The 23,913-nt window shown below is 39.9% G+C and overlaps 1 protein-coding gene across 2 annotated transcripts in view; it reads right to left on the minus strand.

The window, feature by feature from the left end:
- Positions 1 to 23,913, minus strand: part of Polr3D (RNA polymerase III subunit C53) — a 96,991-nt gene that overhangs the window by 44,892 nt on the left and 28,186 nt on the right. For both annotated transcript variants that reach the window (XM_070100182.1, XM_070100183.1), the window contains exons 4-5: positions 19,170 to 19,315; positions 15,547 to 15,760 (exon numbers count right to left, since the gene is read on the minus strand). In XM_070100182.1, the coding sequence (XP_069956283.1) occupies positions 15,547 to 15,760; positions 19,170 to 19,315 (360 nt within the window). The remainder of the gene's footprint in view (positions 1 to 15,546; positions 15,761 to 19,169; positions 19,316 to 23,913) is intronic.

Here is a 23,913-nt window from a genome sequence, read left to right on the forward strand (position 1 = left end):
TATCAACCATCTTTGATATTGTTTAATTGTCACCTTTGCACCATTTATAACATTTTTAGATGTTTATACAGTAGTGTACTGTATAGTGTAATAAACAGAAGAGAGGAAATCGGCTCTAACATATTTAGGTATGCACACTTGTCAGAGAGCCCATTGTAAGTTCGAGTTGTTGGTAAACAAGTATGTCGCTAAGTGAGGAGAGGCTGTAGTAGGGGCAATAATAAGTGTGTATATTTTGTATATTAAGCAAGTTCAAGCTCTTGAAGAGTAGTGGATGTGTTGTCTGGTGCAGGAGTTTGTGATCATGCTGCAGTCAGAATGATAAAAAATTCCAACTACAGGCAGCACACTCTACCAATATTCAAAACTCTAAATCTACTCACCATACAAAACATCCATACTTATTACTGCACCTACTACATACATAGAACACTTAACTCGAATATAACCCTCCCCTCAAATGTCTCCTTACCAACCTCAACAGAACACATGACCATAACATGTCCATCTCATGCTATGCAAAAACTCAATGCACATAAAAGGCCCTAAAATCTGGAATTCATTATCTGTGAATATAAAAGAAACACTGTCTGTATATAAATTCAAGTCTCTTCTCAAAAATCACCTACTCGCCCACAACTAAATAAATACTGAATAATTGTATCTCATAAATTGTATCTCATAAATGTTTCTCATAATTGTATCTCATAAATGTTTAACCTGTGACCCAATCAAACTTTGTTATTTTTTTAATTACATTACCTAACGGAATACTCCATTCTACTGAATGCACAGCAACACAATAAATGACCATATGACCTGTCTTTGTAATACTCATTTGCACTAAATTGTTATATGTTTACAATAATGTTTTACCACTGAATATATCATTGCTTAGTTAATCTTAAGTTAATTTTAAGCCTGCCCATAATGCTCTGCATACAAGTGGCTTTGGCATGTTGCACTTTAACTAATGTATTCCTTTGCACTTCTCTGTATCATGTTCAAATTAATAAATTAATAAATCATCTGCACCGTAGCTTTTTGTTAGGTTATTAACCCCTTGACTGTTGAAACCCCAAATCCTGAGATGTCTTTTGGTGTCAAAAAAAAAAATCTTATGAAATGATAGAGAATCTTTTCCTGGTGGTAATGACACTAAAAGTATGAAATCTGATGGAAAACTTATGGAATTACAGGAGGGCCCCACTTATATGGCAGGTTAGGTTCCAGGCTACCGCCGTAAAGCGGAAATCGCCGTAAAGTGGAACACCCTTTTTTTCCACTTATAAATGCATACAAACACTAGATAACAAGTTTACACTAACATATATTAAGTTAGCAATAGAACCAGGCATCAAAAAACAATAAAAAAGTACAATACACACATAGTGCACTCATTACTTACCTTAAAATATTTATAGTCTTAATCTAGGGTGAGACAAGTAGTATTTATTGTAAGAAATCAAGTGTGGTACGTATGGTAATAGCCAGGCTACCTTACCAGGCCACCCCACCCACACATACTATTCTATGATATTTAAGCATCCCAGAGCGATAAAATGTATATACAGTTCACTCATTACTTACCTTAAAATATTTGTAGTCTTAATGTAGGGTCAGGAGTAAGTAAATGAGATAAAACGAATAAATGAGAGAGAGAAAGAATGAGTACATGAGAGGGGGCAGGCGCAGAGTTATGTAAACAAACCAGGCGAAGGTAAGTTTTGTAAACAAACGAAGTGTACACGTCTGGTTTGTGTACAAGTTACATTGTGTACAGGTTGTCTCTACATTGATACGGTAGAATTAATAAAGAAGAACACTCCCATTCTCATGTAACATCATTTTGAGAAGAAATGAAGCTCTGAGTGAAGGCAATGGAAATAAGTCACACTGACTTTTTTGGGTTATCCTAGGTTCTCTACACGTATGTTGTTATGTATGATAATCTATGTAACTGTATTTGTGTATACCTGAATAAACTTACTTACATACATACGAAAGGAATAATTTTCTACAGTTACCCCCAGTAACACATTTTCTCTTATGTTAGATTAGAGAAAATGTTATTCTTGCCGTCACTTGTACAAGTTATGTGGCTCCCACATCTTATATTTATGTTTATTTATTCTATTGTGGGGTGTATTTATCATCTTTTTATGTTATGTATCGTGTTTATTATATAATTTAAAAAAAAATATCATGGATGGATTAATGAAAATGTGTATATTAACGTAATATACGACATTTAATGAGACTCGGTGAGTATTGTTATTATTATCATTTCTAATATGGCGTCACTTGTGCAAGTCGTCTGCTACCACATCTCACATTTATGTTTATTTATTCTACTGTGGGGTGTATTTATCTTATTTATATGTTATGCATCGTGTTTATTATATAATTTTGAAAAAAATATCATGGATGGATTAATGAAAATGTGTATATTACCGTAATATACGACATTTAAATGACTCGATGATTATTATTATCATTACTAATATGACGTCTGGAGACATAAGATACCAATTTTAATGTGTACCTGCATGCCAGCACAGTATGTAAGTTTATTTAGGTACAGGTATACATAAGTATAATTATCAGAGTATATATAAAATATGAAATAACTTTTAAAAACATTTGAAATTTTGGAGTTTCCAGACAAAATGGAGAGACTTAGTGCTTACTGAGCTCATGGAGAATGTAAACAAACAGGGTGGGGCACGGTGACCGTATTAGAAAGTCAGGTGGGGGGAGCCGTATAGCGAGTTTTGGTCATAATTTGAAATGTCCATATTAGCGGAACGCCGTAAAGTGAAACGCCGTAAAGCGGGGCCTTCCTGTATGCTCTCGCAAAGTTAGCGACTTCGGCGATGTTTACGAATCGGCGATTTCGCCCACTTTGAGTCCTATTTTCAGCTAATTTCATTGTTCCAGTCGACCAAACTCATAACTATTTCTTTAGGACTCCATTTATTCTATCGATTGAGCACAAAAAACTGGCCATTTACCGATTTCAACTACCCAATAAAGTGGTCAGAAATTGGCAATTTCACCAATTTCATGCAAATTAAAAAATATGCCAATTTCAAAATAGGGTCCAGAATGAAGAATGCAGACATTCCTAGCTCTAAAATAACATTTTCTTTGTTCATCAGTTATGTCTCCAGGCCCCTCTTGCTTTCTATTTTGAATTTTTATTCAAACAAAAAATAGAAGATTTACTGTTATCCAGACTACTGCAATATTGTAATAATTGTATAAATAATGTCAACCAATTCATGACTGCATATTAGAATGGCTAGTTGGACATTTATTGGACAATGACATCATTTGTTTACTCTTGAACATCGGCAAAAACCCAACATTTTCCCTACTTTGAGCTCCATCTCAAGGTCCTTTTCATAGTAAAACCAATCAAAATCACCTCTATTTCTATAATATGTTGTCCATTCTATCAAATGTGATTATGAAAACGAGAATATAACCATAAAAACTATATGAAAATACACCTCAAAGTGGGCGTTTTAATCCAAAAAACACGGTCAGAGTTTTTTTTTTCTCATGTACTGCATCCTGCAGGATTTTTTTTATACAGTGCACACTGACCACACAGACCCATTCTCTCACATGTGGGCCTACCAGCTTTCTCCTGCTTGACATGAAGCCACTAGAATTTTTCAGTGCATATACATCAAACACAATGGCTTGTAAGGCATATATATACGACCGAAACAGTCAAAGGGTTAAGAACCAGGGTGACTTCATTGGGCTTGGTTGAAGGAAGATAGAGGGATGTAAAGAAATTTCCATCTAGGTAATCACTTGCTGGTATTGGAGCTTGGAATTTTCTATGGTTGAGAAGAAATCATTTATGTTATTGGCTGTTTCAATAGGCTGGAGTTGTAGTTCAATGGGTTTAGGACAAAATCTCTAGTTTTGTTCATCTTTTGGTTGCCCAGAATTTAAGTTTCTTTAAGGTCTTTTTTTTATATCACCTCTTGTTTTGGTGAATTTGTTAGAATAGTATAGTTGTTTGGACTTTCTTATTAGTTTAGTGAGGAATGATGTACAGTTTTTACAATACATCTAAATCCTATTTTAAAGTTAGCCACTGATACATAGGAGTGTGTATTCTGTTCATGTGATTTTTCTGGTAAGTCTCAGACTCCTTTCTTTATTTGAAGCCTTTTTGTGTTTTGTCACAGTTTATTTTCTGTGTGAGGCTTTTTTTTTCTACCCATTTAATAACATGGCATGCATGCATGCATGCATGTATGTATGTATGTATGTATGTATGTATGTATGTATGTATGTATGTATGTATGTATGTATGTATGTATGTGTATGTATGCTTGCATGCATGTATTAATGTATTTTTTTTTTTATCAAGTCGGCTGTCTCCCACTGAGGCAGGGTGACCCAAAAAAGAAAGAAAATCCCCAAAGAGAAAATACTTTCATCATCATTCAACACTTTCACCTCACTCACACATAATCACTGTTTTTGCAGAGGTGCTCAGAACACAACAGCTTAGAAGCATATACCTATAAAGATACACAAACATAACCCTCCAAACTGCTAATATCCCGAACCCCTCCTTTAGAGTGCAGGCATTGTACCTCCCATTTCCAGGACTCAAGTCCGGCTATATAAAAATAACCAGTTTCCCTGAATCCCTTCACTAAATATTACCCTGCTCACACTCCAACAGCTCGTCAGATCCCAAATACCATTTGTCTCCATTCACTCCTATCGAACACCCTCATGCACGCCTGCTGGAAGTCCAAGCCCCTCACTCACAAAACCTCCCTTACCCCTTCCTTCCAACCTTTTCGAGGACAACCCCTACCCCGCCTTCCTTCCCCTACAGATTTATACGCTCTCCATGTCATTCTACTTTGATCCATTCTCTCTAAATGATCAAACTGCCTCAACAACCCCTCTTCAGCCCTCTGACTTATACTTTTATTAACTCCACACCTTCTCCTAATTTCCACACTCCGAATTTTCTGCATAATATTTACACCACACATTGCTCTTAGACAGGACATCTCCACTGCCTCCAACCGTCTCCTCGCTGCTGCATTTACCACCCAAGCTTCACCCATACTATACTTTCATACATTCCCTTCTTTGCCTCCATAGATAACGTTTTTTGACTCCATATATACCTCAATGCACCACTCGCCTTTTTTCCCTCATCAATTCTATGATTAACTCAGTAAACTTATTCCTCTATAATTTTTACAATCTCTTTTGTCCCCCTTCCCTTTATATAAAGGGACTATACATGCTCTCTGCCAATCCTTAGGTACCTTCCCCTCTTTCATACATTTATTAAACAAAAACACCAACCACTCCAGCACTATATACCCCCCTGCTTTTAACATTTCTGTCATGATCTCGTCAGTTCCAGCTGCTTTACCCCCTTTCATTCTACGTAATGCCTCACGCACCTCCCCCATACTCACATCCTGTTCTTCTTCACCCCTAAAAGATGGTATACCTCCCTGGCCAGTGCATGAAATGACTGCCTCCCTTTCTTCGTGGACATTTAAAAGTTCCTCAAAATATTCTCGCCATCTACCCAATACATCCATCTCCCCATTTACTAACTCCCCTACTCTGTTTTTAACTGACAAATCCATTCATTCCCTAGGCTTTCTTAACCCTTAAACTGTCCAAACAGATCGACATTCAAATCCATAGTGCTCCAAAAGTAGATCTACATTTTTTTTACATATTTTCAAATAATAAAAAAAAATGTAGATAGAGGTTTTTTTACACGTTTTCAAATGTAAAAAAAAAAAAAGGTGATCTACATTTTTTTACATACTTTCAAATGTTAAAAAAATGTAGATGTACATTTGGACAGTTTAAGGGTTAACTTGTTTAACTCACTCCAAAATTTTTTCTTATTTTCATTAAAATTTCTTGACAGTGCCTCTCACACTCTATCATCTGCTCTCCTTTTGCACTCTCTCACCATTCTCTTCACCTTTCTTTTACTCTCCATATACTCTACTCTTCTTATAACACTTCTGCTTTGTAAAAAGCTCTCATAAGCTAACTTTTTCTCTTTTATCACACCTTTTACTTCATCATTCCACCAATCACTCCTCTTTCCTCCTGCACCCACCCTTCTATAACCACAAACTTCTGCCCCACATTCTAATACTGCATTTTTAAAACTATTCCAACCCTCTTCAACTCCCCCACTACTCATAATTGCACCAGCCCACCTTTCTGCCAATAGTTGCTTATACCTCACCCGAACTTCCTCCTTCCTTAGTTTATACACTTTCACCTCCCTCTTACTTGTTGTTGCCCCTCTAGAAACGTGTACATCCTGGAGGCTACCCATCAACCTTTTATCCACCAATACATAATCTAACAAACTACTTTCATTATGTGCTATATCAAACTTTGTATATTTATTTATCCTCTTCTTCATAAAATATTATTACTTATTACCAAACATATATATATACATACATACATACACACACACACACACACACACACACACACACACACATGGTGGGTGCAGACGTGGGTGCACAAGGCTCCGAGAACCTTCGCGTTTTTGAGGCATGCAATAACTGCTAGCAGTAATCAGTGGTAGTGACAAAGTCAGTGAACAAACCTACGAGTGATAACTATAGTTATTAGTTGAAAAAATTCAAGAGGAAACCTGAATTCAGTATTTTCTTTTAAAAGTGCCAAACCGTTGTGGATCTACTAGGCACTGTTGCCACACAGATACAAACATAAAAAGATCAAAGTGAGTGCGGAAACGGGTGATCAAGAATTACCAGCGTTTGGGTAACAAGTGAAATGTGGGGCACTGTAATGTGGGAGTGAAAAAGTTAATAAGCAAAAGGAGAAAGAAAAAATAAAATATACAACAAGGGAAGGTGGCAGTAGGCCTACTGAAGCAGTGACGTCACAACAGTTTGTATGCCATTATACATATAAAGTGTAACACCGAATGTGAAGTGTATTCTGTAATAAGTGAAAAGTGAAATCACTTGAGGAACGCGGGATGCATGAGCATATATGGTTATAAACATCACGGGTGAAGGAGTTACAAAATAGTGATAGAAGGCCTATGTACAACGACTACGTCATCAGCTTCTGGCAACTTGTCATCACACACCTGTTGAGGTTGCATTTTGCAAGATTGAGTTCTGGCCCTGCATCACTGTTAGATACTGGTCACTCACTCCTGCAAGCCATTACCAGAATTAGAGTAGAAATAGCATAGACGAGAGTGCAAGGAGTAAAGCGGTAGTGAGAGATAACGTCAGACACTTAAGCTGAGACAAGCTAAATTTTACAGCCTAGCTACTTTCTGAATTTTAGAAGTAGAATCGATAAGTGTTACAAGTATTGGTAAGCTTAGAATTACTGGTATCTACCGGTATTTATTAGCAGTATGAATACTTAGAAGTGGGGGCACACACACACACACACACACACATACACACACACACACACACACACACACACACACACACACACACACACACACACACACACACACACACACACACACACACACACACACACACACACATACACACACACACACACACACACACACACACACACACACACACACACACCCCTCGACCCCTGCAACCACAAATAGGTGAGTACACACACACACACAGAGGAACAAGCACTTGTAAGCTGTAGTAAACACGCAAACACACACATACACATGATTTCACACCGTCCTGTGAACTGACCATCTGAACCTCGCTCCTCTCTCTCTCCCTCTCTTCCTATCCTAATCTCTCTCTCTACCTATCTCACTCTCTACCTATATCTCTCTCTCTACCTATCTCTCTCTCTTCCCTCTCCTGTCTCTCCCCTCTAACATCTCTTCCCTCTAACATCTCTCCCCTCTCCCTTTTCCCATCTCTCTCCCCTCCTCCCCTCTCTCTCCCCTCTTGCTCTTCCATCTCCCCCTTCTTTCCCCCTCTCTTTGCCTTCTCTCTCCCCCTCTCTCTCTCCCTCCCTCCTTCCCTCTCTCTCTCTCTCTCTCTCTCTCTCTCTCTCTCTTGCTCTCTCTCTTCCCCATTTTCCCTTCTCAATCTCCCCCTCTCCTACCCTTCCCTTCACTCTCTCTCCCCCCTTTCTCTCTCACTCTCACTCTCTCTCCCCCCTTTCTCTCTCACTCTCACTCTCTCTTCCCCTTTTTCCTTCTATCCCCCTCTCTCTTTCTACCTTCCCCCTCTCTCTCTCTCTCTCTCTCTCTCTCTCTCTCCATCTCTTCCCCATTTTTCCCTTCTCACTCTTCCCCCCTCCTTCCCTTCCCTTCTCTCTCTTTCCCCCTCTCACACTCTCCCCATTTCCCTTCTCACTCTTCCCCTCTCTCTCTCCTTCTACCTTTCCCTTCTCTCTTCTCTGGTGGGGACTCGCAGGAACCAAGGATCAGATGAGAATGGTTCTGGTAGGGAGGAGTGGATGGAGGAGCAGTGGAAAAGGATGGAACAAGAGTGGGAGAGAAAATTAGGAGAGCTTTCTGAAAAAATGGAGAAAGAGCTCTCTGTGAAATTGGAAAAGAGGTTGGAGAAGGAGACAAAGAATTGGGAGGCACAAGTCGAAACTGCAGTAGCCAAGATAAGGGTCCTAGAAGTTGAGATAAATAGGCTGAAGCGAGTTACAGGGGCAGTGACCAGAGAAGACACAGCATATGAAGCTGCGAGGCCGAAGAGGAAGGAAGGAATTATGAATTATGCTAAGGTCATATCAGCCTGCCAAGGAGGACCAAGGAGTGAAAGGGAAGAACAGCTGGTTGCAGACGGAGAGGGTGATAGGTCGAATGCTGAGGCACAACCATGCTATCAAGAGCCACTGGAAAAATCAAGGGAGAAACTGACCACATACAGGCAGGATCCAGAGTCACAGAGGGTGAGGCAATGGGAGGAGGAAAGGGCAAAATCAGTGTTTATCCATGGGCTTCAGGAGAGAGAGGAAAGGACACACACTGAAAGGCAGCAGGAAGAAAGCAAGGAGATTGAGAAAATCATCACGGAAATAGGTGAAGAGATGGACGAGATTGTAAATTTTCAGAGAATAGGGGGGTACTCGAAGGGGAGAAACCGACCAATCAAGCTGATTCTCAGGACGGAAACAGTGCGGAACAGGATCCTCCAAGAGAAACCACGATTGAAATACTCGGAAGAGTACAAGAGGGTGTTCCTAGACAGAGACAGAATACAATCAGAATGACAGCAGCTGAGGGAGAGGACAAAAAAGCGAAAGGAGCTAGGAAAAGAGACAAGGATGGAACCAGCAGAGGTCAGTCAGAGCAGAACAGAACAGCAAGGGCAAGCACACACACAACTATTCTCAGAACCATACAGCCTATCACACCATCCCAACACACACTACAATCCATACCCACAGCCTCCACCCAACACCGAGCTATAGAATCCCACAGTATGCCACCAGGTCTCCCACCCTCACAGGCCCCACAAACCACAGTGTTGGAAAGGAAACTGAAGGCATGGTACACAAATGCTGATGGTATAACAAATAAGTGGGAGGAGTGGCATGAAAGAGTCAAAGAGGCATCACTGGACATCATAGCTCTCACAGAAACCAAGCTTACAGGTATGATAACAGATGCCATCTTTCCAATGAGATACCAAATCCTGAGGAAAGACAGAGGGAACAGGGGGGGTGGAGGAGTGGCATTGCTGATCAAAAATCGCTGGAATTTTGATGAGCTGGAGAGAGGAGACAGCGGAGAAGAAAGTGATTACATAGCGGGAACGCTTCACTCTGGAGGTCCCAAGGTGGTAATAGCAGTGATGTATAACCCACCACAGAACAGCAGGAGGCCAAGGCAAGAGTACGACGAGAGCAATAGAGCGATGGTTGACACACTGGCTAGAGTGGCCAGAAGAGCTCATGCATGCAGGGCAAAGCTCCTGATCATGGGTGACTTTAACCACAAGGAGATCGATTGGGAGAACTTGGACCCGCATGGGGGCCAAGATACATGGAGGGCTAAGATGATGGAGGTGGTACTGGAAAACTTCATGTACCAACACGTAAGGGACACTACAAGAGAGAGAGGAGAGATGAACCAGCAAGGCTAGACTTAGTATTCACCTTGAGTAGTGCAGATATCGAGGACATCACATATGAAAGACCCCTTGGGGCCAGTGACCATGTGGTTTTAAGCTTCGAATACACAGTAGAGCTACAAGTGGAGGGAGAAGCAGGAAGGCCAGGACGAATGAAGCCAAACTACAAGAAAGGGGACTACACAGGAATGAGGAACTTCCTGAATGGGGTTCAGTGGGACAGAGAACTGGCAGGGAAGCCGGTTAATGAGATGATGGAATATGTAGCAACAAAATGCATGGAGGCTGAGGAGAGGTTTGTACCCAAGGGTAACAGGAATAATGAAAAAGCCAGGATGAGCCCATGGTTTACCCAAAGGTGCAGGGAGGCAAAAACCAAGTGTGCTAGGGAATGGAAGAAATATAGAAGGCAAAGGACCCAGGAGAATAAGGAGAGCAGTCGTAGAGCCAGAAACGAATATGCACAGATAAGAAGGGAGGCCCAAAGACATATGAAAATGACATAGCAGCGAAAGCCAAATCTGACCCGAAACTGTTGTACAGCCACATCAGGAGGAAAACAACAGTCAAGGACCAGGTAATCAGGCTAAGGATGGAAGGAGGAGAGACAACAAGAAATGACCGTGAAGTATGTGAGGAACTCAACAAGAGATTCAAAGAAGTGTTCACAGAGGAGACAGAAGGGGCTCCAGAAAGACGGAGAGGTGGGGCACACCACCATGTGCTGGACACAGTGCACACAACCGAGGAAGAAGTGAAGAGGCTTCTGAGTGAGCTAGATACCTCAAAGGCAATGGGGCCAGATAACATCTCCCCATGGGTATTGAGAGAGGGAGCAGAGGCGCTATGTGTACCCCTAACAACAATATTCAATACATCTATCGAAACAGGGAGATTGCCTGAGGCATGGAAGACAGCAAATGTAGTCCCAATCTTTAAAAAAGGAGACAGACATGAAGCATTAAACTACAGACCAGTGTCACTGACATGTATAGTTTGCAAAATCATGGAGAAGATTATCAGGAGAAGAGTGGTGGAACACCTAGAAAGGAATGATCTCATCAACAGCAGCCAACATGGTTTCAGGGACGGGAAATCCTGTGTCACAAACCTACTGGAGTTCTATGACATGGTGACAGCAGTAAGACAAGAGAGAGAGGGGTGGGTGGATTGCATATTCTTGGACTGCAAGAAGGCGTTTGACACAGTTCCACACAAGATTGGTGCAAAAACTGGAGGACCAAGCAGGGATAACAGGGAAGGCACTACAATGGATCAGGGAATACTTGTCGGGAAGACAGCAGCGAGTCATGGTACGTGGCGAGGTGTCAGAGTGGGCACCTGTGACCAGCGGGGTCCCACAGGGGTCACTCCTAGGACCAGTGCTGTTTCTGGTATTTGTGAACGACATGACGGAAGGAATAGACTCTGAGGTGTCCCTGTTTGCAGATGACGTGAAGTTGATGAGAAGAATTCACTCGATCGAAGACCAGGCAGAACTACAAAGGGATCTGGACAGGCTGCAGACCTGGTCCAGCAATTGGCTCCTGGAGTTCAATCCCACCAAGTGCAAAGTCATGAAGATTGGGGAAGGGCAAAGAAGACCGCAGACGGAGTACAGTCTAGGGGGCCAGAGACTACAAACCTCACTCAAGGAAAAAGATCTTGGGGTGAGTATAACACCAGGCACATCTCCTGAAGCGCACATCAATCAAATAACTGCTGCAGCATATGGGCGCCTAGCAAACCTCAGAACAGCATTCCGACATCTTAATAAGGAATCGTTCAGGACCCTGTACACCATGTACGTTAGGCCCATATTGGAGTATGCGGCACCAGTTTGGAACCCACACCTAGCCAAGCACATAAAGAAACTAGAGAAAGTGCAAAGGTTTGCAACAAGACTAGTCCCAGAGCTAAGAGGTATGTCCTACGAAGAGAGGTTAAGAGAAATCAACCTGACGACACTGGAGGACAGGAGAGATAGGGGGGACATGATAACGACATACAAAATACTGAGAGGAATTGAAAAGGTGGACAAAGACAGGACGTTCCAGAGATTGGACACAGTAACAAGGGGACACAGTTGGAAGTTGAAGACACAGATGAATCACAGGGATGTTAGGAAGTATTTCTTCAGCCACAGAGTAGTCAGTAAGTGGAATAGTTTGGGAAGCGATGTAGTGGAGGCAGGATCCATACATAGCTTTAAGCAGAGGTATGATAAAGCTCATGGTTCAGGGAGAGTGACCTAGTAGCGATCAGTGAAGAGGCGGGGCAGGAGCTCAGACTCAACCCCCGCAACCTCAACTAGGTGAGTACAACTAGGCGAGTACACACACACACAAAAAAAAAAAATATATATATATATATATATATATATATATATATATATATATATATATATATATATATATATATATATATATATATATATATATATATATATATATATATACATACATATATCTATATTATTATTATTATCACACTGGCCGATTCCCACCAAGGCAGGGTGGCCCGAAAAAGAAAAACTTTCACCATCATTCACTCCATCACTGTCTTGCCAGAAGGGTGCTTTACACTACAGTTTTTAAACTGCAACATTAACACCCCTCCTTCAGAGTGCAGGCACTGTACTTCCCATCTCCAGGACTCAAGTCCGGCCTGCCGGTTTCCCTGAATCCCTTCATAAATGTTACTTTGCTCACACTCCAACAGCACGTCAAGTATTAAAAACCATTTGTCTCCATTCACTCCTATCAAACACGCTCACGCATGCCTGCTGGAAGTCCAAGCCCCTCGCACACAAAACCTCCTTTACCCCCTCCCTCCAACCCTTCCTAGGCCGACCCCTACCCCGCCTTCCTTCCACTACAGACTGATACACTCTTGAAGTCATTCTGTTTCGCTCCATTCTCTCTACATGTCCGAACCACCTCAACAACCCTTCCTCAGCCCTCTGGACAACAGTTTTGGTAATCCCGCACCTCCTCCTAACTTCCAAACTACGAATTCTCTGCATTATATTCACACCACACATTGCCCTCAGACATGACATCTCCACTGCCTCCAGCCTTCTCCTCGCTGCAACATTCATCACCCACGCTTCACACCCATATAAGAGCGTTGGTAAAACTATACTCTCATACATTCCCCTCTTTGCCTCCAAGGACAAAGTTCTTTGTCTCCACAGACTCCTAAGTGCACCACTCACTCTTTTTCCCTCATCAATTCTATGATTCACCTCATCTTTCATAGACCCATCCGCTGACACGTCCACTCCCAAATATCTGAATACATTCACCTCCTCAATACTCTCTCCCTCCAATCTGATATTCAATCTTTCATCACCTAATCTTTTTGTTATCCTCATAACCTTACTCTTTCCTGTATTCACCTTTAATTTTCTTCTTTTGCACACCCTACCAAATTCATCCACGAATCTCTGCAGCTTCTCTTCAGAATCTCCCAAGAGCACAGTGTCATCAGCAAAGAGCAGCTGTGACAACTCCCACTTTGTGTGTGATTCTTTATCTTTTAACTCCACGCCTCTTGCCAAGACCCTCGCATTTACTTCTCTTACAACCCCATCTATAAATATATTAAACAACCACGGTGACATCACACATCCTTGTCTAAGGCCTACTTTTACTGGGAAAAAATTTCCCTCTTTCCTACATACTCTAACTTGAGCCTCACTATCCTCGTAAAAACTCTTCACTGCTTTCAGTAACCTACCTCCTACACCATACACTTGCAACATCTGCCACATTGCCCCCCTATCCACCCTGTCATACGCCTTTTCCAAATCCATAAATGCCACAAAGACCTCTTTAGCCTTATCTAAATACTGTTCACTTATATGTTTCACTATAAACACCTGGTCCACACACCCCCTACCTTTCCTAAAGCCTCCTTGTTCATCTGCTATCCTATTCTCCGTCTTACTCTTAATTCTTTCAATTATAACTCTACCATACACTTTACCAGGTACACTCAACAGACTTATCCCCCTATAATTTTTGCACTCTCTTTTATCCCCTTTGCCTTTATACAAAGGAACTATGCATGCTCTCTGCCAATCCCTAGGTACCTTACCCTCTTCCATACATTTATTAAATAATTGCACCAACCACTCCAAAACTATATCCCCACCTGCTTTTAACATTTCTATCTTTATCCCATCAATCCCGGCTGCCTTACCCCCTTTCATTTTACCTACTGCCTCACGAACTTCCCCCACACTCACAACTGGCTCTTCCTCACTCCTACAAGATGTTATTCCTCCTTGCCCTATACACGAAATCACAGCTTCCCTATCTTCATCAACATTTAACAATTCCTCAAAATATTCCCTCCATCTTCCCAATACCTCTAACTCTCCATTTAATAACTCTCCTCTCCTATTTTTAACTGACAAATCCATTTGTTCTCTAGGCTTTCTTAACTTGTTAATCTCACTCCAAAACTTTTTCTTATTTTCAACAAAATTTGTTGATAACATCTCACCCACTCTCTCGTTTGCTCTCTTTTTACATTGCTTCACCACTCTCTTAACCTCTCTCTTTTTCTCCATATACTCTTCCCTCCTTGCATCACTTCTAATTTGTAAAAACTTCTCATATGCTAACTTTTTCTCCCTTACTACTCTCTTATATATATATATATATATATATATATATATATATATATATATATATATATATATATATATATATATACACACACACACACACACACACACACACAGTAGACCCCCGGTTAACGATATTTTTTCATTCCAGAAGTATGTTCAGGTGCCAGTACTGACCGAATTTGTTCCCATAAGGAGTATTGTGAAGTAGATTAGTCCATTTCAGACCCCCAGACATACACGTACAAATGCACTTACATAAATACACTTACATAATTGGCCGCATTGGGAGGTGATCGTTAAGCGGGGGTCCACTGTATATCAATCAATCATTCGGTAATACATACACTCTATTTGCTTAATATTTCCAGATCTTCCGGTGGGGATACACAATAATGAATCATATGTGGTGAAGGCCAGGGTGTTAAAAAAAAAAAAAAAAAAAAAAAAAAAAAAAAAAAAAAAAAGAGAACTCAAAAAATGCTAGGAGTTATGAGAAGTTCATATATAACTGGGATAAACTAATTGTGTCATTTATGACAAGACTTGTTTTGAATGTAAGGTCAACAATGTCTCTACATAAGATGTTACTATAGAAAATTCCTGCATAAAAAACAGATCACCAATCAGTATGTATTGTGCAGATTTTTTTTATTCATGGATTGTAGCCCCATACAACATTCATGGATGAAGGCATAAAAATAAATCTTCAAAGAAGGGTTGAAAGCAATATTTGTTTTCCTGATGAATTAAGGAAAGGTTACAATAGCAAGAGCCAGTCAATTTTTAAAGACAAACCTGCAATGCCTTCAACTGTTAAATTTGTTGAGACATTTGGCTTCATATTTTTTACATCCTTTCCTTCATCCTCCTCCTTAAATACTCGTCCTGTGTCCACCATTGGCAATTGTACCGGAAACAAGTCACCATTACTGTCTCTTCCAATGACATCATCAGGGTCATCAATAAAGTCATCTCGCAAAATTTCTTTTAACTTTTGGTCTTCATGCTCCTGCCAAAATACAGACTAAATTAATGCCATTTATGCCTGACATTTCAATTCATCACCACTAATATTATGAATTCAATAACTCTGAAGAATTTGAACATGATGAAAGCTGCAAATTAACTGCACTGTACTACCATCATAACTGGGGAAATTTTCCTTTTTAGTGAGACTCCTGTTTTGCTCATAGGCTGACAGTGTTGAAGTTTCTTTGTGCCTCATCTATGCCAAGAAGCTACTACAGTATACCTAACCTAAATTCTCTTCTTTACCTCTTCTGCATACACCAAACTACAGTAAATCCTCAATGTAACGCACTAATAGGGAGGATTCTACATGTGTCTATGAAATCAGAATAAAGTTAAAAAAATCGGAGAAAAAGCTCTAGAGTACTGTACTGTATAAAGCCTCTCCTCCCTTAGCGACGTACTCGTTTACAGATGACTCGGACTTACGACGGGTTCTCTGACCAGTATGAATACATAAATAATGTATATTAGAGTTGATTTCCTCTCTTCTGTTTATTACAATATACAGTGCACTACTGTATAAACATAAAAATACAGTGGAACCTCAAATAATCCATTCCAGCAATTAGTTCTAAATTCAAAAAGTCTGAAAAACGAAGCAATATTTCCCATAAGAAATAATGGAAATACAATTAATCCGTTCCCGAAACCCAAAAATATTCACAAAAAAAAATTACATTTTATAGAGATTAATTATAGTTTTACATACACACAACAAACATAGTGTTCAATTATGTATTAATAAATTTAAATAAACATAAAACAACATTTTACTTACCTTTATTAAAGATTGGTGATGGCATCTGGAAGATAGGGAGGAGGAGAGAGGGAGTTGGGGTTAGTGTTTGGAAGGAGAATATCTCTCCATGAGGACTTCAAGTATCAAAGCCCTCTCTGGGGTTACTTCCCTTCTCTGTCTTTTAATGTCACTAGGACCAGCTTGAGTCACTGGACCCCTGTCTCACAAAATAACTGTCCACAGTCCTCTGTTTCTGGTGCCTCTTTAAGATTTCCCTAAAATGGGACATGGTTCTGTCACTGAACTTGTTGCAAAGATGGCTTGTTTCAGCTTGCTCAGGGTAGTACTTCTCCACAAACATTTGGACATCATTCCACTTCTATATTATTTCCTTCTTCACATCTATGGTGTTTCTCAATTTCTTTACCACAGGGGTACCACTAGCAAATTTCTTTGGGCCCATTGTAGCTTATTTCACAGTCCCACAAGCACTAAGCACAATGAAAATGTACGTAATCGTAAAATGTTTGAATGAAAGCACAGGTTAGTGTGCATTCAAGCATCAACAAAACCAGACTGGCTCATGGCGCCTGCGTGGGGACGTGGACAGAGCAGGCTGCTGGACAGGTCCAGTACCAGTTGGTTCGAAAATAGGGGCGAGTTCGATAATAGGGACAAAGTTGCTTCGAAAAAAGGGTTCTATTTTCGAAGAGTTCGATAAGCGATACGTTCGAAATTTGAGGTTCCACTGTATACCATAAATGTTATAAATGATACAAAGGTGACATTAAAACATTATCAAAGATGGTTGGCACAAACTCAAATACCATTATAGTATGCTCTTCACTTAGCGACGAATTCGTTTACTGACATGGTCTTAGGAACGAAACTTCGTCGTTAAGTGAGGAGAGGCTGTTCTTATTGTAGAGCTGTTCTCAATTTAAATAATACTGTAAACATTCAATACAAAATGAGTTGAGAGTTTGCATACTAGTAGCTTTCATCTGTGTTTACCAATGTTTCATACATGTAAACTACATATCTTTGTACAGCATAAAAGAAATAAAAATCTGAATTTGAAGAGTACAATTTACCTAAAGGAATTTGCTCATTAGTTTAAAAGTACATTACATACATTGAGGCTTTACTGTAGTAATACTGCTTTCTTTATTCTCACTATTGTGTATACATATTTAACCCTTAAACGGTCCAAACAGATCGACGTTCAAATTCGTAGTGCTCCAAAAGTAGATCTACGTTTTTTTTTACATATTTTCAAATATAACAAAAAAAAAAAATGTAGATAAAACGTTTTTTTACACATTTTCAAATGTAAAACAAAAAAGAAGATCTACATTTTTTTACATACTGTCATATGTTGAAAAAACGTATATATACATTTGGACCATTTAAGGGTTAAGTAATATGCAAAGGCTAGTACAGTACTAATATATTTTAAAAGAAATCCTAAGGTTACTTTTCAATTTAAGTGTTTTATGCAAGATTTTTTTTTATGCTGTGCACACTCACCACACAGACTCATTCTCTTATAGCAAGGCCTAAATTTACCATTCACAGCTTAATTGAGGAAGCTAAGCTCAAAATGTTGATCTATGTATGTGAGCCTGGCATCAATAACATAGATCTATGTAAGTGAGCCTGGCATCAATAACATAGATCTATGTAAGTGACCCTGGCATCAATAACATAGATCTATGTAAGTGACCCTGGCATCAATAATATAGATCTATGTAAGTGACCCTGGCATCAATAACATAGATCTATGTAAGTGACCCTGGCATCAATAACATAGATCTATGTAAGTGACCCTGGCATCAATAATATAGATCTATGTAAGTGACCCTGGCATCAATAACATAGATCTATGTAAGTGAGCCTAGCATCAATAACATAGATCTATGTAAGTGAGCCTAGCATCAATAACATAGATCTATGTAAGTGAGCCTGGCATCAATAACATAGATCTATGTATGTGACCCTGGCATCAATAACATAGATGTATGCATGAGGCAGTGAAAGGGTTAATTTCAGGGAGTAGCAACAATGAATGGGATTAAATATACATGTATTATGTCTTAGTTTTAGTTGATATCAATTATTTTGTTGATTTTTACATAATTATATATAATCACAGTGAACTGATAAAATGGCAGCTGGGGTATGGCAATTTTTTTTAACCAGAAACCAGCCCCTTGACTGTTTTATTATATATTTCAAAGGCAGAGTGTATGTGTGACTCTGGATGAGAGAAGGTTGTACACTGTGTACCTGCACAAATAATTTACACCTGAATATACTGGAGGGCAAGCTTCCAAATCTGCAAACTTAAGTTACATTTTATAAAAATGGGTTACACAAAAGACAGTGTAGAACAACTCCAGTGAAAAGCAGAGGTGTAGGAAGTGCACCGAGATAAAAGAGTCCATCAAAATATATGCGAAAATGCCAAGAAACTTTATTCTTCAAGAAGAAACATAATAAGTTTTGGTAAATTCTTTCTAGTGTTTATATTAGACTGTTAACTGGAAGCACCAACAAACTGGTTGATCAGGTTATTAACTAGAGACCCAGTTCGAGAGAGCCACAGGGGTGATGATCCACAAGAAGCACCTGAGGGTTAACAAACCTTATCAATATTGTTGACTGTGTCCAGATTAAGAACAGGTTTATGTATGAATGCGGCCTCACAAGCCTTGCCAGCACCACCACCACCTCCACCTCCACAAATACCATAGCTGCCCATCTCCCCTCGCTTTTGGGCAGCTGCAATTCCTGAAATGAAAGTGCTAAATATAATCATGTTCATATTTTGGGAATGTAGAAAAGATGGTAATGCCCACAGCCTGGTTGATCAGGTCCTGATCCACCATGAAGCCATTGACCCGCGAAATCCCCTCTAGGTGGGAGAGTTTCAGTGGAGAAGAATAAATGGGATTAGGTCAGGGGTTTTAAATAGAGTTGAGTTAGAGCTAAAGAAGGAGTAGCAATAATGTTGAAGGATAAACTATGGCAGGAAAAGAGGGACTATAAATGTATTAATTCAAGGATTATGTGGAGTAAAATAAAGGTTGGATGTGAAAAGTGGGTTATAGTAAGCGTATATGCACCTGGAGAAAAGAGAAGTGTAGAGGAGAGAGAGAGATTTTGGGAAATGTTGACTTAATGCATGGGGAGTTTTGAACCAAGTGTGAGAGTGCTTGTGGTTGGGGATTTCAATGCTAAAGTGGGCAAAAATGTTGTGGAGGGAGTAGTAGGTAAATTTGGGGTGCCAGGGGTAAATGAAAATGGGAAGCCTTTAATTGAGCTATGTGTAGAAAGAGGTTTGGTAATAAGTAATACATATTTTATGAAGAAGAGGATAAACAAATATACAAGTAGTTTGTTAGATTATGTATTGGTGGATAAGATGTACACATTTATAGAGGGGCAATTGATATATCGGATCATTATTTAGTTGTAGCTACAGTTAGAGTAAGAGGTAGATGGGACAAGAGGAAAATGACAACAAGTAAGAGGGAGGTGAAAGTGTATAAACTAAGGGAGGAGGAAGTTCGGGTAAGATATAAGCAACTATTGGCAGAAAGCTGGGCTAGTGCAAGTATGAGTAGTGGGGGGGGGGGGTTGAAGAGGGTTGGAATAGTTTTAAAAATGCAGTATTAGAATGTGGGGCAGAAGTTTGTGGTTATAGGAGGGTGGGTGCAGGAGGAAAGAGAAGTGATTAGTGGAATGATGAAGTAAAGGGTGTGATAAAAGAGAAAAAGTTAGCTTATGAGAGGTTTTTACAAAGCAGAAGTGTTATAAGAAGAGTAGAGTATATGGAGAGTAAAAGAAAGGTGAAGAGAGTGGTGAGAGAGTGCAAAAGGAGAGCAGATGATAGAGTGGGAGAGGCACTGTCAAGAAATTTTAATGAAAATAAGAAAAATTTTTGGAGTGAGTTAAACAAGTTAAGAAAGCCTAGGGAAAGTATGGATTTGTGAGTTAAAAACAGAGTAGGGGAGTTAGTAGATGGGGAGATAGAGGTATTGGGTAGATGGCGAGAATATTTTGAGGAACTTTTAAATGTTAAGGAAGAAACAGAGGCAGTAATTTCATGCACTGGTCAGGGAGGTATACCATCTTTTAGGAGTGAAGAAGAGCAGAATGTAAGTGTGGGGGAGGTACGTGAGGCATTACGTAAAATGAAAGGGGGTAAAGCAGCTGGAACTGATGGGATCATGACAGAAATGTTAAAAGCAGGGGGGGATATAGTGTTGGAATGGTTGGTACTTTTGTTTAATAAATGTATGAAAGAGGGGAAGGTACCTAGGGATTGGCAGAGAGCATGTATATTCCCTTTATATAAAGGGAAAGGGGACAAAAGAGACTGTAAAAATTATAGAGGAATAAGTTTACTGAGTATACCAGGAAAGTGTACGGTAGGGTTATAATTGAAAGAATTAGAGGTAAGACAGAATGTAGGATTGCGGATGAGCAAGGAGGTTTCAGAGTAGGTAGGGGATGTGTAGATCAAGTGTTTACATTGAAGCATATATGTGAACAGTATTTAGATAAAGGTAGGGAAGTTTTTATTGCATTTATGGATTTAGAAAAGGCATATGATAGAGTGGATAGAGGAGCACTGTGGCAGATGTTGCAAGTATATGGAATAGGTGGTAAGTTATTAAATGCTGTAAAGAGTTTTTATGAGGATAGTGAGGCTCATGTAAAAGTAGGTCTTAGACAGGGATGTGTAATGTCACCATGGTTGTTTAATATATTTATAGATGGGGTTGTAAAGGAAGTAAATGCTAGGGTGTTCGGGAGAGGGGTGGGATTAAATTTTGGGGAATCAAATTCAAAATGGGAATTGACACAGTTACTTTTTTCTGATGATACTGTGCTTATGGGAGATTCTAAAGAAAAATTGCAAAGGTTAGTGGATGAGTTTGGGAATGTGTGTAAAGGTATAAAGTTGAAAGTGAACATAGAAAAGAGTAACGTGATGAGGGTGTCAAATGATTTAGATAAGGAAAAATTGGATATCAAATTGGGGAGGAGGAGTATGGAAGAAGTGAATGTTTTCAGTTACATTGGGAGTTGACGTGTCGGCGGATGGTTTTATGAAGGATGAGGTTAATCATAGAATTGATGAGGGAAAAAAGGTGAGTGGTGTGTTGAGGTATATGCGGAGTCAAAAAACATTATCTATGGAGGCAAAGAAGGGAATGTATGAAAGTATAGTAGTATCAACACTCTTATATGGGTGTGAAGCTTGGGTGGTAAATGCAGCAGCGAGGAGACGGTTGGAGGCAGTGGAGATGTCCTGTTTAAGGGCAATGTGTGATGTAAATATTATGCAGAAAATTCGGAGTGTGGAAATTAGGAAAAGGTGTGGAGTTAATAAAAGTATTAGTCAGAGGGCAGAAGAGGGGTTGTTGAGGTGGTTTGGTCATTTAGAGAGAATGGATCAAAGTAGAATGACATGGAAAGCATATAAATCTATAGGGAAAGGAAGGCGGGGTAGGGGTCGTCCTCGAAAGGGTTGGAGAGAGGGGGTAAAGGAGGTTTTGTGGGCAAGGGGCTTGGACTTCCAGCAAGCGTGCGTGAGCGTGTTAGATAGGAGTGAATGGAGACGAATGGTACTTGGGACCTGACGATCTGTTGGAGTGTGAGCAGGGTAATATTTAGTGAAGGGATTCAGGGAAACCGGTTATTTTCATATAGTCGGACTTGAGTCCTGGAAATGGGAAGTACAATGCCTGCACTTTAAAGGAGGGGTTTGGGATATTGGCAGTTTGGAGGGATATGTTATGTATCTTTATATGTGTATGCTTCTAAACTGTTGTATTCTGAGCACCTCTGCAAAAACAGTAATAATGTGTGAGTGTGGTGAAAGTGTTGAATGATGATGAAAGTATTTTCTTTTTGGGGATTTTCTTTCTTTTTTTTTTGGGTCACCCTGCCTCGGTGGGAGACGGCCGACTTTTTTAAAAAAAAAAAAAAAAAAAAATATATATATATATATATATATACATATATATACACCTACCATCTGACTTACGACCGAGTTTGGTTCCGAGAAACCGGTCGTAAGTCGAAATGGTCATAAGTCGAATTTTACTACTGAATATCAACAAAACATTTTTGTAATGACTTTATTTTATTGTTTTATTTTGGTATTTCATGTTTTACTTTACTTTTTATGTTGTTAGTACTGTATTTTATACTGTAAAGTTTAGGATAAACACTGTGTACAACACAAACAGTTGTTCATTTCCCAGAAATTTGGCATAAAAAACACGGTCGTAAGTCGAGTGGTTGTAAGTCGAGCAGGTCGTAAGTCAGATGGTAGGTGTATATATATAATATACAGTGGACCCCAGTTATTTGATGGCATTGGTATCCGATAAGTCTGGTATTCGATGCATTTTAACGCAAAAATTTCGCCTCGGTATCCGATCGAAAACCCGGTATTCAATGCGATTCGTACAAGACGTGTCCATGTGTGGCCTGAACTGCCCCGTGTGTGCCAGTATTTACAAGCCAGGCAGTGTGCGCGCATCTAAGGATGCGTTCGGTACATTCCATATTATCACTGTTTTTGGTGCTTGTTTCTGCAAAATAAGTCACCATGGGCCCCAAGAAAGCTTCTAGTGCCAACCCTTCAAGAAAAAAGGTGCTAATGACTATTGAAATGAAGAAAGAGATAATGGCAAAGTACGAAAGTGGAGTGCGTGTGTCGGAGCTGGCCAGGTTGTATAGTAAACCCCAATCAACCATCTCTACTATAGTGACCAGGAAAACGGCAATCAAGGAAGCTGTTCTTGCAAAAGGTGCAACTGTGATTATGAAACAGCGACCGCAAGTGTTAGAAGATGTTGAGAGACTGTTGTTGGTGTGGATATATGAAAAGCAGATAGCAGGAGATAGCATCTCTCAAGCGATCATTTGTGAAAAGGCTAGGCAGTTGCATGACGATTTGGTAAAGATATTGCCTGCAACTAGTGATAATGTGAGTGAATTTAAGGCCAGCAAAGGTTGGTTTGAAAGATTTAAGAATCGTAGTGGCATACATAGTGTGATTAGGCATGGTGAGGCTGCCAGTTCGGACCAAAAAGCAGCTGAAAAATATGTGAAGGAATTCAAGGAGTACAAAGACAGTGAAGACTTGAATCCTGAACAATTGCTTAATTGCGACGAAACAGGCCTGTTTTGGAAGAAATTGCCAAGCAGGACCTACATTACTCAGGAGGAAAAGGCACTCCCAGGACATAAGCCTATGAAAGACAGGCTTACTCTTCTGATGTGTGCCAACGCTAGTGGGGAATGCAAAGTGAAGCCTTTATTGGTGTATCACTCAGAAACTCCCAGAGTGTTCAGGCAAAAGAATA

Source organism: Cherax quadricarinatus, chromosome 71, assembly GCF_038502225.1.
Source record: "Cherax quadricarinatus isolate ZL_2023a chromosome 71, ASM3850222v1, whole genome shotgun sequence".
NCBI lineage: Eukaryota > Metazoa > Arthropoda > Malacostraca > Decapoda > Parastacidae > Cherax > Cherax quadricarinatus.